The following is a 17,358-nucleotide window of genomic DNA, read 5'->3' on the forward strand; positions in this document are numbered from 1 at the left end:
ATGCCATCCTTGCTGGGCAGAACGGTGCTAGGACACTCAGTAACAGAGAGAGGTGGGAGTGGGAGGGATGGGCTATGCAGGTACCACAGCACTGCTTGGGGGGGAGGCCTCCTCTTCAGATACAGTTCTAAGAAAGGGAAACTAGGAAAGCCCTTCCATTGCCAAATGTTTAACTAGTCTCAGCCAAGTCACTGAGCAAAATATTCATCTAGGTTGAGTGAACAAGTGGTAGAGGAGGAGGAGGAGGAAGGACAAACAGATGGAAACCGTGCCCGCAATAGCTGCACAATACACCATGCTCCCACATCCAGTTACCCTATGACAGTGCAGATTAAGATTGCCAGATCTGAAGACAGAAGCACTGAAGTGTGTAACTGGCTTCTGGAAACAGCTGTGAGCTTTGTCTCTCCTTGCATTTCTCAATGTCCTGTGCTTTAGTAGCTGTGGTCTTCTATTGCACCCTGTGCTGGCTTCTTGGTCTTAGAGGCAGGTACATGGCATTGCCCAAGCTGTTAGAGGTGCTGGAGGGAAAACAGGGCAGCTGGGGGCATGTCTGAATAGTTGTACCAGCTTTGTTTGCTGTTTTAAACTCCTGTTAGAAAATGAGCTACAATCTCCTACTCCTGGTTGTTGTCCTGGGCATCGGTGGAGCTTCCCAATATGGATTGCAGATCTCCATTATCAACTCTCCTGCTGAGGTAAGCATGGCCAGCTCAAAAACCTGGGCTGCTAAGGTGGATTTCGGTGTCCTCGTGTATTCCTGCCTCTAGATTAAATCACTAACTTTACAATTAATGCTCTCAAAACTAGACTTGCCCTGGTTGCTTGGTTCTAAGAGTAGCTGCTATTGCTCTTGTGTTTCACTGGGGTCTCACATCTGTGTGGTGTGGCAGAACTGGAAAGGGGAAGATGAGTGGGGTCTGTAAAGTCAGCCAAACCCTTACTGAGTTGGATTGCTCACAAGACATGCTCCTCTTTCCAGTGCTCAGGCAGTGCCTTGAAGCATGTGCTTGGCCACAGAGACTAGGTGTAAGCCATTGTGAGGTGTAATAGGACAGGGAAGAACTGTAGCTCTAGAGCTGAAGTGAGCACTAATACCTGCAGCTGGAAAATTAGGGAAGGTGTTGGTCCATCCTAAATGGTGCCAAGGACACCGAGATCATGCTAGTACCAGATTGGGACCCCTCATCAAGACTGAGAATGCCATGGAAGTTATGAAGAGTAGATCAGACAGACTCCACTATGGGCTACCTTGGGAGGCAGAGGTGCAGGAACGGTAGGGAAGAAGGTGGCAAAACAATTAGTGTTTAGCACATAAACAGAAGACCAACCTGCCACTCTCTTAGCAGCACTCAGAGTTGTTGTTTAATAGTGCTGCATTTATTAATTGATTTATTCACTGCACCTTGTTGCTAAAACATTAACTCCAGGGATGTTAGTGGCAGAATCCCCTTCGGTTTCACTGGGGCTAAGATTTCAACCGAGGTGTTGACAGGAAGGTACTGCAATAGGCTGTAAGTAGGTAAGAGAAGTCAAAGAGGTGTGCCTCTGCACAAACATCTTGACTGAGTCCATTGGTTTCTGTTGGGGTTTTTTTGTAGTACATCAAAAACTTCATCCGTGAGACCTGGCTGCAGAGGTATGGCTCCTCCCCCCGTGAGGATGTGATTACTTTGATGTGGTCCTTCGTGGTGTCCATTTATAGCATCGGTGGACTTCTGGGCTCCCTGTTTGCTGGCTATTTGTCTGTTAGATTTGGAAGGTAGGAACAATGATTACATACAGCTTTCTGTTTACACCCACAGCTGCAAAAATAAGTGGCTGTGTCTTGGGAGAAAGGCTTGGGAGGTAAGCATGGCCAGCTCAAAAACCTGAGCTGCTAAGGTGGATTTCAGTGTCCTCGTGTATTCCTCCCTCTAGATTAAATCACTAACTTTACAATTAATGCTCTTAAAACTAGACTTGCCCTGCTTGCTTGGTTCTAAGAGTAGCTGCTATTGCTCTTGTGTTTCACTGGGTTCTCACATCTGTGAGCAGCCCAGCACTGCTTCAGAACAGTCTGGTACAGAAACTGGAGAGCAAAATCTGCCAGCGACCATGCAGAAAAATCCTTCCCTCTCCCCAGTAAGTGAACCCAGTCCAGAGAATTAACTCAAGGAGTGCATGCACTCTGAAGTCAATTTCTCAACCAACCACTCATGAATCTTGTTCTTCAGTGTAGATGTCAGCTCCACTAGAGGCATCGAAAGCTTCAACTCATTTATCGGTCCATGACAAAGTTTCCCCATTCCCATTTCCTTCACTGCAGCTAATCTCAGAAGCTGGCAGAAAGCCTTTGTAGCATGGCACCACTCGTGCCACTCCTGTTAGGCTGTGCCTGACACCTGGGCAATGTTTATGCTCACATGAGTTCAAATGGATTCCAGGAAGAAGGCCATGCTCTTTGCCAACATCCCTGCTCTGCTGAGCGCAGCTCTGATGGGACTCAGCCGTCTGTGTGGCTCCTTTGAGATGATCATTGCTGGAAGATTATTTGCTGGAGTGTGTGGGGGTAAGTTAGCATTCCTAGCTATGGTGTTAAACAGCTGGGTGAGCAGTGACTGAGGGTCACAAGGATTCACCAGGCCTGAGGGTATGGACCACGCATTTTTGCTGAAGTCTGCAGAGGGCCTGGCTGCTGAACACACTTTTAACCCAGCAAGAAAACACAAACACAGTTACATTAACCCTGTGTGACACCTCCATTTCTCACTCCAAAAGTGCTGCTGACTTGTGAAAAGGCCAAGAACCACTCAATATGTCAGGGAAGCAGGCTTACTGTGGCAGATTTAGGCTATGCCTTTAAAAATTAGCTGCAGATTTCAAGCAGAAAAGTAGGAAAATACAAATAATTCACAGCTGGGTGTAAAAAGGAAACCAAGAGATTATGCTAAATGAATTTCCTTGGCCAGGATGTGTGGGATGGACACAGAGGTACCCTAACAATCTTTCACATTTTACTTTCATGCCCATTCCTTCTTTTCTCTCTGGTGTGGTTGCTCTGCTGGGAGGATAACATTTCTGACGTTGAGATAAGACTAACACTGCTTTCTTCCAGCTCCTCTCTCTCTCTTTTGGTACAAGGGGGTCTGGGAGGTTTTGAGGGAGGCAGTGAAGCAGCTTCCCTGGTCGTTTTCCCCAGGAGGTTTACATGCTGTTTTCTGATTGTACATACCTGTGTAATATTGTAAATGCTGAATATTTTGTACATATTCATTGCATTCCATTGCAGAATGTAGTTTTTGCTTTGTAAATACAGCTTGCAACTGAGCTGGTCATTTAGTTAATGTGAATGGGAAACTTTAACCCACCACACTCACTCTACAGAAAGCTGACCTTTCGTTGCTGCTCTTGTGTCCAGTTCTGGGCCCCTCAGTTTAGGAAAGATGGTTGAGTTGCTGGAAGGTGTCCAGACAAGGGCAACAAAGCTGGGGAGGGGTTTGGAGCACAGCCCTGTGAGGAGAGGCTGAGGGAGCTGGGGTTGCTTAGCCTGGAGAAGAGGAGGCTCAGGGGATACCTTATTGCTGTCTCCAACTACCTGAAGGGAGGTTGTAGCCAGGTGGGGGTTGATCTCTTCTCCCAGGCAACCAGCACCAGAACAAGAGTACCCAGTCTCAAGCTGTGCCAGGGGAGGTTTAGGGTGCATATTAGGAAGAAATTCTTCATAGAGTCTCTCTCTATGATTGGCCATTGCAATGTGCTGCCCAGGGAGGTGGTGGAGTCACCATCACTGGAGGTGCTTAGAAGGAGACTTGATGGGGTGCTTGGTGCCATGGGTTAGCTCTTTGGGTGGGTTGGATTGGTTGATGGGTTGGACACGATGATCTTGAAGGTCTCTTCCAACTTGGTTTGGTTTATTCTAAATAAAGGTTTATCCTAAATGTCTTTCCCAACTGAAACAATCCTATGATTTTTTGTGCCATGGTTTAGTTGATTAGATGGTGTTTGGGTTATGGGTTGGACGCAATGATCTTGAAGGTCTCTTCCAACCTGGTCTATTCTATTCTATTCTATTCTATTCTATTCTATTCTATTCTATTCTATTCTATTCTATTCTGGTTCTGTTCTGTTCTGTTCTGGTTCTGTTCTGTTCTGTTCTCTTGTTGCTTGCTGTGGCTGATACTGCCTTCCATAACGCAGACAAGGGAATGGTTTTCTAGCTGGGCACTTCTAATTTCAGACCCCTCAGGAGGCTACATTCTGCCAGTGGTTTTGATCCCTGAGCAGCTGCATAAATGTAATACTAACTGTTGGGGGCGGGGGAGGGGAGGGGAAAGTCTATTGAGAGGATAAATATCAATTCACTGAGCAAATGGAATGTATAGCATTTGTTAACTTGTTGGTCTCAAGCACAAAACAGGGCACGTGGCATCCTGAGGAGACACTGAAACACATAGCCTGAGATTACAGGGAGCTCCAGCAGTTCTGTATAGCCAATAGGATCCTGGGGTGTGTTAAGAGGAGTGTGTCCAGCAGTTCCAGGGAGGTTCTCCTCTCCCACTACTCTGCCCTGCAGAGACCTCACCTGGAGTATTGCATCCAGTGCTGGGCTCCCCAGCTCAAGAGGGGCAGGGATCTGCTGGAGAAAGCACTGCTTGATGAGGAGAGGCTGAGAGCCCTGGGGGTGTTTAGACTGGAGAGGAGAAGGCTGAGATGGGATTTAATAAATGTTTATCAATATCTGAGGGCTGGGGGTCAGGAGGGAGGGGCATAGCAGGCTCTGCTCACCTGCACCCTGTGACAGGACAAGGGGCAGTTAATAGAAACTCCAGCACAGGAAGTTCCACCTCAACATAAGGAGGAACTTCTTCACTGTGAGGGTGTGACCGTTTGAGGCTGTGCCTTTAAGAAAGGGACAGTGCTGGGACACTCTGGCTGAATGCTTTGGTGAAGACAAATGAAAACATCAATATTCTAAACGAATTGCATTGGCAGATTGGTAGAATGCAGTTTTAAGTTTTGTGCAGCTGGGATTTTCTCTCAGTTCGCTCCTTTCCTTCTCCTTTCCAGCTAGGCTGCTTCTGGGCTCCCTGCCAGAGTGACCCTGAACGGATAAGCAACTAATTCACATGAGGCCCACTAAGATTCTGCTTTACTAATAATTATCTTTTCTCTCTTTCTAACCCTCTTTTTGGAAAAAAGGGAGGTAGGGGGAGAGAGGGGGGTGCAGGGGGGAACCCTCCTCTGTCTTGGAGGAGGGAATTTCATTCCTGTATTCTTGTTTTTGTTACTTTGCTGTATATTTCTATATATATTGTAAATACTGTATATTGTGTGTACATATCTTGCATTTTCCACATTGCTTGTAAAATATAGCATTTCCCTTGCTTCTCCAGCTGAGTTAGCTGGGGTTTTTCTCCCTCTTTGTGGGGGAGAGAAGGCTAAGCCCTTTTCTCCAAACCACCACAGAGGGTCACAGAGCACTGGAACAGGCTGCCCAAAGCGGTTGTGGAGTCTCCTTCTCTGGAGACTTTCCAGTCCCATCTGGATGAGTTCTTGTGTGACCTGTGCTGGATTCTATGGTCCTGCTCTGGCAGGGGAGTTAGACTTGATGATCTCTGGAGGCCCCTTTCAGCCCCTAGCATCCTGTGATCCTGTACATGTATCTGTAGGAAATACTGCAAGAGAAGGCCAGCCTGCTGAGGAGCAGACTTCCCAGGGAACACACTGGCTTAGGGCAACCTTCAGCCAAAAGGCCACGGTGCTAGGCACATGCAAGTTTGCAGATGACACCAAGTTAGGGGCAGATGTTAGTCAGTTAGAGGGCAGAAAGGCTCTGCAGAGGGACCTCGACAGACTGGACAGATGGGCAGAGTCCAATGGGATGGCATTCAACAAGTCCAAGTGCCAGGGGCTGCACTTTGGCTACGGCAACCCCATGCAGAGCTACAGGCTGGGGTCAGAGTGGCTGAGAGCTCCCAAACGGAGAGGGACCTGGGGGTGCTGATCGACAGCCACCTGAATATGAGCCAGCAGTGTGCCCAGGTGGCCAGGAGGGCCAATGGCATCCTGGCCTGCATTAGGAATAGTGTGGCCAGCAGGAGCAGGGAGGTCATTGTACCCCTGTACTCTGCTTTGTTTAGGCTGCAACTTGAGTCCTGTGTCCAGTTCTGGGCCCCTCAGTTTAAGAAGGGCATTGAAACACTTGAAGGTGTCCAGAGAAGGGCAACAAGGCTGGGGAGAGGCCTTGAACACAAGCCCTATGAGGAGAGGCTGAGGGAGCTGGGATTGTTTAGCCTGGAGAAGAGGAAGCTCAGGGGTGACCTCATTGCCCTCTACAACTACCTGAAAGGTGACTGTAGCCAGGAAGGGGTTGGTCTCTTCTCCCAGGCAACCAGCACCAGAACAAGGGGACACAGTCTCAAGCTGCGCCAGGGGAGGTTTAGACTCGAGGTGAGGAGAAAGTTCTTCACCAAGTGAGTCTTTCATCATTGGAATGGGTTGCCCAGTGAGGTGGTTGAGTCATCGACCCTGGAGGCGTGCAAGAGGAGATTGGACGTGGCACTTGGTGCCATGGTCTGGTCATGGGGCCTGTGTTGATAGGTTGGACTCGATGATCCTCGAGGTCCTTTCCAACCTAAGTGATACTGTGATACTGTGATGCTTCCTGTCAGGCAGACACACACACACTTGGCATGATTAAAAATGTGTCTCAGAGCCTAACCCAATATGCTGTGCCCAGAACAGTCTCCTCATAATGTTTGAATTGCCCTAACAGTCACTTGTCCCTTGCAGGTTTAGGTCTGAACATCAACCTGATGTATGCTGGGGAATGTGCCCCACAGAAGCTCCGGGGGCTCACTGCCATAACAGCTTCGACTGCCATCGCCATTGGGAAGCTTGCAGGGTTTGCTCTGGGGCTCAGGTGAGTGGCTCTGAGACCCATTTTAGGCAGTCTGTTATTAAAAGTTGTGCAGACATCAGGGCAAGCCTATGGGCAGGCAACCGTGCAGTGCCTTTCAGGGCACCCTAAGCAGCCAGGCTGAAGTAGCCCAGCCCAGATGCTGGACTTAAAGGCTTGGCAAACAGAAATCACATAAAATATTTAGTCCTTGAGAACAACCTCACTTCCTAAGGAGGACAGACCAAGATACAGAGAATAAAAGACTTGAACAGATTTCAGTGGGTTGAAAGAAAGCCATCTTTTCTAAGGAATGGCCTTTAGTTGCCATTCTTTTAGGAATATCAGGGAACATCAGATTCATCCAAACTTTCTTGAGCATACACACAGGCCAGCACATAGTATCATAGTATCATTCAGGGTTGGAAGGGACCACAAGGATCATCTAATTCCAGCCCCCCTGCCATGGGCAGGGACACCCCACACTACATCAGGCTGCCCAGAGCCTCATCCAGCCTGGGCTTAAACACCTCCAGGGACGGGGCCCCAACTACCGCCCTGGACAACCCATTCCAGGGCTTCACCACTCTCATGGTGAAGAACCTCCTCCTCACATCCAGCCTGAATCTCCCCACCTCCAGCTTCATTCCATTCCCCCTAGTCCTATCACTACCTGAGATCCTGAGAAGTCCTTCCCCAGCCTTCCTATAGGCCCCCTTCAGATACTGGAAGGCCACAATTAGGTCACCTGGGAGCCTTCTCTTCTCCAGACTGAACAGCCCCAACTCCTTCAGTCTGTCCTCATAGGAGAGGTGCTCCAGCCCTCTGATCATCCTTGTGGCCCTTCTCTGGACACCTTCCAGCACCTCCACATCCCTCTTGTAATAGGGGCTCCAGAACTGGAGGCAGTACTCCAGGTGGGGTCTCACCAGAGCTGAGTAGAGGGGGAGGATCACCTCCCTCGACTTGCTGGCCACACTTCTCCTGATGCAGCCCAGGATCTGATTGGCTTTGCGGGCTGCAAGTGCACACTGAGAGCTCCTGTTGAGCTTCTTGTCCACCAGCACCCCCAAGGCTCTCTCCTCAGGGCTGCTTTCCAGCCAGTCACTGCCCAGCCTGGATTTGTGCCTGGGATTGCCTCAACCCAGATGCAGGACCCTGCACTTGCTCTTGTTGAACCTCATGAGGTTGGCTTGTGCCCACCTCTCCAGCCTGTCCAGGTCCCTCTGGATGGCCTCCCTTCCCTCCAGCTGTCTGCTGCACCACACAGCTTGGTGTCATCAGCAAACTTGCTGAGGGTGCACTCAATGCCACTGTCCATGGCACCCACAAAGATGTTGAACAAGCCTGGTCCCAGGACTAATCCCTGAGGGACAACGATTGTCACTGGTCTCCACTGGGACATGGACCCATTGACAGCCACATCCTCTCCTTGTGCACACACACACAACCTGAAAGCTATGGTGAGTTCATTGCCTCCAGCACAGGTTCTTTGTGCACAGGTTTCTTCTGCCTGTCCTGTTTCAAAGATAGTTCTCATCAGGAGACACAGCAGCTGCTGTTTGGGGCAGTCAGTGCCAGGCTCATTACCCCTGGATCCTGCCCTCATTGTAACTTGGGCACCCTTTGGCTCAGAAGCAGAGGGATAAGACACCACAGGTTCTTTCTTCAGCCCTTGTGCCAGGACAGTGTTCATTCCTGTGGGCCCTCAGCTGTGGCAGGAGGATGCAGTCAGCCTTGCTGTGCTCACCACTGAGCAACAGGTGGCAACAACAATTCGTGTGCTGCAGGCACAGCGCTCTACTCTCCCTTCTGCTCCCCTTGAGACTTTCTAGGCTGAGAAATGCTGGAGATTCCTGGGTGAGAGCTGCATGGTTGCTCAGCTCTGGTTTTGTTTCAGGGAGGTTCTCGGAGTAGATGATCTCTGGCCTGTTCTCATGGCAACCAACGCAATTCCTGCCCTCATTCAGCTTCTCACCCTCCCCTTCTTCCCAGACTCTCCCCGCTACCTGCTCATTGACAAAAAGGACAAGGAGGCATGCCTCAAAGGTAAGGACATGGACCACAAAGCTTTGGTCTGTGGAAAACAGTAAAGCCTGGAAAAGAGGTGGAGTTGGGAAAAAGATCAGCTCTCAACCCACCTTCAGGTTTAATGAAAGACAGCCTCCTCTGGTTTCATACTGGTGCTCTCTTGGCACTAGTATTTCCCTTGCCCTCTGCCAGGACCCTTCCAGGGACATGAGCACACAGAGCCTGTATTTCCACCACCCCAGACTCTGCCCTGATGAGTGGGGGTGTGGATATGGCACCTTCTGGCTCTAAGAAAGGGATGCTCTGTCCTGCCATGCCCTATCTGTAACGTTCCAGTTCTTCAGTAACCCTGACAGCAACTGCTGACATCAGCAGAGAAACAGCCAGTGAGGGGGTTTAGCTATCAAAGAGAAAAACTCTGTGCATGGAGACTTATTTTTTGATGCAGGAGGCATTTCCCTCTCTGCATTCTAATGTGTGCCCTAGAACTGCACCTTTAGCAGCAGGATATTTGGGGAGGGATTGGTAAGGGTGTGAGTTACATTGAGAGCCCATAAGCAGCTACTGGCCACAGGTGAGGTCAAAGATTTATGTGTATGGAATACACCCATAAAGATCCATAAAACAGTAGTGAACTGGATCTGTGTCTAATTCAAAGCCAGGTCTCTAGAAAGTTCACACAAGCAAACAGCCCAAAGCTTGAATGCGGCACTGCAAGGCAGAAAACAATGCTCTGAAGTCAAGTCTGCACTGGTGAGCCTGGACAAGGAGTCATCTTCTCTTTTCCTCTCCTTCCAGCTGTGAAGCATCTCTGGGGTAATGGTGACCACAAGGCCGAAATAGATGACATGGTGGCAGAGCAAGAAGCTATCTGTGGGGAGGAAGCTAAGAGCGTTTGTGACCTGATTCGTGACCGATCTGTCCGCTGGCAGCTCATCACTCTCTTCCTTGTCTCCTCCTGCATGCAGTTAATTGGTGCCAACATGGTTGGTGTGCTCCTTCTCCCTGCTTTCTAGGTTGCTAACAGATCCTTGGCTCTGCAGCAAGCAGTACCATGCTGGCTGCAGCACTGGCTGTAGGGAGGGATCTGGTGTTACAGTTTACTGCCATTTTTTTCCCCATGGAAGTTTGAACCTGGGATATGTCATAGAATCACAGATTGCACTGGGTTGAAAGGACCCTTGAAGGTCATTTTGTCCAACCTCCCTTCAATGAGCAGGGGCATCTCCAAGTAGGCCAGGTCAAGAACTGTTTTAGCAAGTGACATCTGAAGGCATCTCTATGGATTGCCCTGTTATGATGAGAGAAGGGAGGGGACACGAGAAAATCTCAGACACAGAACAGCTAGAGAGCAGCACAACCTCCTCTGGGTGTGTGAACTCCAGAATGTCCTGCACAAAACTCCCCATCCATTCCAGTACAGACTGAGTCTGCTTTGTGAAAACACTGACACTGCATTTCCATCCTTTCACCTCTTTGTGTTTCTTTCTCCATCCTTGAACTCTGCTCCTTCTCAGAGTATAGACAATGACAACGTCCCAGTGACAGTTACTGATAGCCACCTTTGCTGTGGAGATCTCCCTGTTTCAGTAGGTAGTAATCAGTGTTGAAACAGTTATTATATAAAATGAACTCTTAGCAAAAGCATAACAGCTTCCAAATTCAGATGAATTTTGCAAATCAGAAAGACTTCAGGATTCACAAGACACCTTTCTGTCCCCACTACTGCAGCGGGAACTGTACCCTTAAGAAACTGGGCATGTTAACAGTGGGATTTCTTACACTTTGGGAGTGCTTAAATCCAGGGGGAGAAAAAATCATAATCAAAATCATTGCAAAAGCTTAAAGGTGCTGTAGAAAGATAATGTCAATAATTTGCTTAGTATGTGCTGTCTACATTTCTGTCTGCTCCTCACCCAAAGGCGTGAGACACTAAAACAAGTGAAAGATGTCAGAATTCTAACCTATAGCATAACACAAAGGCTATGCTAAGAGCAAGCAAAGAAAAGAAGAAAAGGTCTGTTTGGTTACTGAGTTCAAAACAGAACTGCTAATAAAAGCTGTTCTGCACAAATAAGCTTCATGAAAACGTCAAGGAATAGTTACCAGAATCAAGGAGGTTTTCTCTTTTAGGCTGAACATGAGCCTGCAGTGTGCCCAGGCAGCCAGGAGGGCCAATGGCATCCTGGCCTGCATCAAGAACAGTGTGGCCAGCAGGAGCAGGGAGGTCATTCTGCCCCTGTATACTGCACTGGTTAGGCCACACCTCGAGTCCTGTGTCCAGTTCTGGGCCCCTCAGTTTAGGAAGGAGGTTGACTTGCTGGAACGAGTCCAGAGAAGGGCAACGAAGTTGGTGAGGGGCTTGGAACACAGCCCTGTGAGGAGAGGCTGAGGGAGCTGGGGCTGCTTAGCCTGGAGAAGAGGAGACTCAGAGGTGACCTTACTGCTGTCTACAACTACTTGAAGGGGGGTTGTAGACAGGCAGAGGTTGGTCTCTTCTCCCAGGCAGCCAGCACCAGAACAAGAGGACACAGTCTCAGGCTGTGCCAGGGGAGGTTCAGGCTGGAGGTCAGGAGGAAGTTTTTACACAGAGAGAGTGATTGCCCATTGGAATGGACTGCCTGGGGAGGTGGTGGAGTCGCCATCCCTGGAGGTGTTCAGGAGGAGACTTGACAGGGTGCTTGGTGCCATGGGTTAGTTGGTTGGGTGGTGTTGGATGATAGGTTGGACACAATGATCTTGAAGGTCTCTTCCAACCTGGTCTGATCTGGTCTATTCTATTCTATTCTATTCTATTCTATTCTATTCTATTCTATTCTATTCTATTCTATTCTATTCTATTTTATTCTATTCTATTCTCTTCTCTTTAGGCTGAATTAATTATTCTCTGTTGAAAAGCAAAAGAGAGAAGCTAGTGTAGATGTGTCCAGATGGGTACAGCCTTCATGCATTTCTCTGCTTTCCAGGTTTACTTTTATGCATACAATATCTTCATCAAGGCTGGAATCCCCCCTGATCAAACCCACTATGTCTCCCTGGGAGTTGGGATCACCGAGATCCTCACCACGGTTCTGTGTGTAAGTGGATCCTCAGCTGAGTTTCATTCTGCTGTGCTATGTGGTTCAGGTCAGTCTTTAGAACTGCTGGAAATGCAGCTTTAGGAATCAAACTGCTCCAACTAATCAACCATAGTACTTAGCAGAGGTCACACAGAATTGTCTCCACACACCCTGAAAACATAAGCATTTATGTTCAGTTTCCTGGAGGACAGGAAAGTTGTTCTCTCAAAATCACCACCCAGCCTGAGACAGCCCTAGTTCCCAGTTCCCTCCTGCAGGATGGGCAGATGACAGTCCCTGTGCCCACTTGTCAGTGGAACTCATGCTGTAGGATTCATGGCCATTACCAGTGCAAGCATTTACTCTTTGCTGTCTTCCCTGGCTGTCCTTTGCCTGCAGAGTGCCACCTCAGGCCTCCCCTGCCCAGGCAATTCTCCAGGCAGCCCTGCAGCTCCCCACCTTCCCCTGCTCCCTGCAGCTCCTGGTCCTGCTCTGTCACCCCTGATGTCTTTACTCACTCTCCAGAGGAGGTACCACATCCCAGTCCCTGTCTCCAGAGATGCCCGGCCTGGGGGCAGAGAGCCAGAGATGCTTGACTGGAGCAGCTCACCAGAGCTTGCCTCCTTTGGAGCTGACAGTATGTCCTCCTGGTTTCAGGGCTTCCTGGTTGAGCGTGCAGGGAGGAAGACCCTGCTGTGGAGAAGCTACACAGTTATGGCTTTGGTTTTAGGGCTCCTCACAGCCACTCTTTCACTACAGGTAAGACCCCACTCGTGTTAGAGACGTGTCCTGTCCTCATCTGTTATCACATGGCAGATACCATTCCTATTTCCTTCTCCTCAAATCAGTTTCTAAGTGGGAGCAGAAGTATCCTTGGGGTAACTATCACACTAACAGAGGTCTGTTCCCAGTCGTGTCCATGGCTTCACACAGCCATGCTCATTGACAAGACTCTCACCTCCTTGTGAAGTTTCTGGCAGTAAACAGATGTATGCTTAAGCACTGACATGCTTAGCAGTGATAAATGTTTCTGATGGAACTGGATAAATACTATTTTCATTTCTGATTTTGTTTGCTTGCCATTTCCTACCACAGGATTCCTTTTCCTGGGTACCATACTGCTCTGCTGCACTCATCTTTATTTTCATCATGTGCTTTGGTGTTGGGCCAGGTTGGTATTTTCTGCTAGAATGGTTTCATGTACTCATTCTTTCTTCACCACAGCCTTTAGGAGAGGTTCTAGGCATAAGTGGTCCAGAGTTAGCATGAATCCCCCTGCTTCTGATTCAGTGCAGGACAGATGTTCCCCCCCTCCCTTGCTGTGATAGGAGGTAAAACTTCACAGAATCACAGAATGCCAGGGGCTGGAAGGGACTTCAAGAGAGCATCCAGTCCAACCCCTGAGCAGGATCACCTAGAGCAGATCACACAGGAACACATCCAGGCAGGTCTTGAATATCTCCAGAGAGGGAGACTCCACACCCCGCCTGGGCAGCCTGCTCCAGGGCTCTGTCACCCTCACAGGGGAAAAATTCTTCTTCACATTTCCATGGAACTTCCTATGCCTCAACTTCCACCATTCCCCTTTGTGCTGTCATTGGGCATCACCCAGCAGAGCCTGGCTCCATCCTCTGGGCACTCACCCTGCACATCTCTATAAACATGTCGTGGTTTGGGAGGCTAATTTCTCCCACCATGGGCAAAACTAATGACTCAGACAAACGGAGTGCAAAAAACGGTGGAAAGCTTAAATGGAAAAACACTGAAAGTTTTACAGAGAACCACAAGCACCGTGACAAAGAGAGAGAGATCCAAAAAAAACCATACCCAAGAACGTCCCATCCCCACCTGGGGGTACACCCAACCCCACCCCACCCCCCCATGGCTGTTTTCTCCCAGCCTTGGGCCTGGGCAGGCCCAAGGGAGGCAGCTCACGCCATTTTACCTAGGCACTGGCGAGGGAGGAAAGAGGAAGTGAAGACCCCGTGCTGATGTATTATGGGGAGCAGGGCATTATGGGAGTGAAATACCTGGTTTCCTGTGACCACCCCTGGGCTGGGCCCACCCTTTGGGACATCCCAGGTGTGGTCTGTGAGTGGCATCCGGGCCAGCACCCAGCCTAAACCACCACAAAACATTAATGAGGTCAGCCCTCAGACTCCTCTGTTCCAAGCTACAGAGCCCTCAGCTCCCTCAGGCTCTTCTCATAAGGAAGATGTTCCACTCCCCTAATAGTTTTTGTGGCTCTGTGCTGGACTCTTTCAAGCAGTTCCCTGAGGTCCTTCCTGAACTGAGGGGCCCAGAACTGGACACAGTAGTTGAGATGCAGCCTCACCAGGGCAGAGCAGAGGGGGAGGATAACCTCTCTCAACCTATTAACCACAGTCCTTCTAATACACCCCAGAATGGCATTGGCCTTCTTGGCCACAAGAGCACATTGCACATTGAAACTTCATTTCACATTGCATTCCCACATGTCTTCCTCCTGAAGAGCCAAGCAGCACCTCAAACACCTGCAGGTCAGTTGCAATCATTAATTTGTGTGGTGATCTGAAGTGTGAGCTCCAGAAGCACCTTGCAGAATTTCTGAACTTCCTTCTTCTTTTTTCTCTAACTTTTTTTTTTCAGCTGGAGTATTATGCCCCTTGCTCACAGAAATATTTATTCAGTCATACAGACCAGCTGCTTATGTTTTTAATGGCATTGTAGGCTGGATCCTACTCTTCATCCTGGGATTTGTGTTCCCTTTCATTGTGGTAAGCAAGTAGGTTGTTTGGTTTCAGTTCAGAGGGGGTCAGAGCATGGTTCTGGAGCCCAGAGCATGGTTCTCTTTTTCAACACTTCATGCAAAGGACAGAGGCCAAACTAACTGCACTTTTGATGGCCTCTTTACCCCAGTGAAAGCACAGCAAACCCTCAAAATGCTGCTAACTGTGCGCTCAGCTGGAGCGTGACTGTGGCAAACACAGAAGCAGTGACAGAGGCACCAACACTGTCAGATGTGATTTGGATGTCATGAAGGGGTCCCTTCTTTCCCCTCCCTGTCCTGTATGTGCATCTCCTCCAGGGTTAATGTGGGAAATGGGCAGTCCCAGAGATGTGACAGAGCACTAGCAGGTGGCAGGAAACTAAAGCCCTTGCAGTTGTGCACTGTGAGGAGGGACAGAGCTAATGTGCTTTCCCCAGCCTAGCACTGAGAAGGATGGAGCAGAAAGAAAGAGTAACTGAAGCTCAGCCTTTCTCTGACTTGTCAGGCAAAGACTTTCAATGTCTGCTTAGCACGTGGCCTGCCTCCTTTAAAACAGGAGAGTTAACTCATGTCACCACGGTGGCAGCAAACATCTGCTGGGTCCCTGACCAAGCTTTTTTAGCAACTACAAACCCAGAAAGGCCCTACCATAAGACAAAAAGAAACACTCCATTTATATAAAGACCTTTTGTCTCTTTCTTTTGCTACAGGAAGGTCTTGGCAGTTTCTGTTTCATCATTTTCCTGACATACTGTCTGTGCATGGCTATCTTTGTCTTCCTGGTGCTGCCAGAGACCAAGGGAAAGACCATGCTGCAGGTCATGGAGGAGTTCAACCACCTGAACTACCGCGGCAAGAAGCGACAAACAGCCCTACCGCAGAAGAACTGCTCAGTGATGGTGGTTACCAGGCTTTAATAACAACCTCTTCACTCCACATCCTGATCTTTTGTTACTGTAGTGCCCAGAAGCCTTACCAAGCAAGAGAACCCATTATTCCACAAACAGCACAAATCTGTACTCAAAAAAATACTAATCTGCAGTGCAGGGTGCAAGATGCACTCGGTGGTGCTCTCCAGCTGCTGAAGTAAGCCCTTTGCAGAAAAAAGCAGAAAGAGTTAAACACAATGTCTAAAGAAATCAGATCTCTGTCAGACCCTACAAATTAACAGCTGAAAACTGAAACCAAAGGAGCTGCTCTTTCCCTTAGCAAACCCAGGCCTTCACAGTTACCTGAGGAAGTGAGTGTGGGAGGTTCAGGTGGCCAGCACGCTTGCGAGACTGAGAGAGCAAGAAGACAGAGCTTTGCATGGAAGTTAGCTGCTCCTGCTGACAAGTCAGTGCTGCTGAGCTTTCCCAAAGAAGGAGTTTCAGTCCAGATGAGGAGTCCAGCTCTTTAATCCAGTGGAAGAAGATACCTTGCTATCAGCAGACAGAACTGGTATGCAACGGATCCTCCTCTCGCAAACAAACTTGGGAGAATGTACAGGGTATAGGGGCAAGTAGGACTTTCTTGAGAAGCTGATGGCCACAGTTGTCTCTCACAGAGCCTCCTGCAGTCTCTTGTTGTTGCTTGTTGATTTGCTTTGATTTGGGGTTTTTTGTTTGAGAGACAAATCATTGCTACATCAGAAGAAAAAAGGTGTGAAGGAGTGAAGAGGTCCTGGTGTAAAGAAGACACTGTGCTGGAGAACTACACAAGCTTCCTATCACCTCAAGCCAAACTTCTTGCTTGGTCATCAGCTACATTGCCTGGATTTGGGAGATTCTTCCACTGGGATGAGCAGGAATATGTCAAAACCGAAAGAAGGCTGGAATGAAGAAAGCAGAGCTGCAGGAAGTCAGGAGGGAGCTAATCTACAGCGAAGGGGAAGTGCTCCTTTTTCAGTAGCAAAGCCCACACTGCGTGTCTGCAGCCTGCAGCTATTTACGACAGGGAGAAGGAGCGCTGGGTTTCAGTGGGACTGAGTTCCCAAGAGTAACTGGTACACACACAAAAAAGACTGCTTCCTTCCCTGGAGAAGCCAACCTGAATGTCTGCCTCTTTGCTTCTCTCTCCAGGTCTCTGAATACTCCACATTTTTGCTGCAAAACCTGGTAGGAATGGCTTCACTCTTTGTACTCATTGCTACATGTCATGCTCTTGCTCTTCTTCCTGCTTTGCACTTTGCTGATAAGGAAATAACAAAAAGCTGTGCCTGGATTAGTTTTTCATTGGTGAAAGGAGTCAGGGACAGAGGAGAGCCTGTCTTCTGGGTCTGTGGTGTTGGGGCAATGGGATATTGTGTCTGGCTTGTTCTGGAAAGGAGATCTCTACTACCAACTGTTGCAGATGCTGCACAATAAAATTTGCAAACTGAGCAGAACCTTGAGTGAGAGTTTCTTTCACGGCTCCTGCTCTTTTAGCTTCACTCCATCCTTAACAACGCTTGTTAGCAGTGCCAAGAGCTAATACCAAGAGCAGTGGTCTTTCCCAGCAATCCTATTCCTATGGCAATCCTATTACCAAAAAAAAGTTTATAGTTTCAAGGCTGGAAGTCATAGGTTGCACAATACCACAGTCAGAACCAATATAAACTCCTTTTCCATGTCAAATATGCAAGGGGAAAAACCAAGAAGAAGAAATATTTGAAGTATTTA

At 48.7% G+C, this 17,358-nt stretch overlaps 1 protein-coding gene across 2 annotated transcripts; it reads left to right on the forward strand.

Moving 5' to 3' along the window:
* Positions 1–336: 336 nt before the first annotated feature.
* Positions 337–17,078, forward strand: LOC137450521 (solute carrier family 2, facilitated glucose transporter member 11-like). 2 transcript variants are annotated; one of them, XM_068157139.1, is made up of 12 exons: positions 337–490; positions 600–698; positions 1,602–1,762; positions 2,427–2,551; positions 6,775–6,904; positions 8,781–8,929; positions 9,710–9,897; positions 11,878–11,988; positions 12,628–12,729; positions 13,066–13,141; positions 14,599–14,726; positions 15,430–17,078. In XM_068157139.1, exons 2-12 carry the CDS (start codon positions 603–605, stop codon positions 15,634–15,636), a joined length of 1,473 nt encoding a protein of 490 aa, XP_068013240.1. In that variant the 5' UTR covers positions 337–490; positions 600–602; the 3' UTR covers positions 15,637–17,078. The 2 variants fall into 2 exon arrangements, with proteins under 2 accessions (XP_068013240.1, XP_068013239.1); XM_068157138.1 differs by having other exon boundaries at positions 337–698.
* Positions 17,079–17,358: the final 280 nt, after the last annotated feature.

This window comes from Melanerpes formicivorus, unplaced genomic scaffold (assembly GCF_026170545.1).
Source record: "Melanerpes formicivorus ecotype bairdi unplaced genomic scaffold, bMelFor1.0.p_v2 SCAF_36, whole genome shotgun sequence".
NCBI classification, from domain to species: domain Eukaryota; kingdom Metazoa; phylum Chordata; class Aves; order Piciformes; family Picidae; genus Melanerpes; species Melanerpes formicivorus.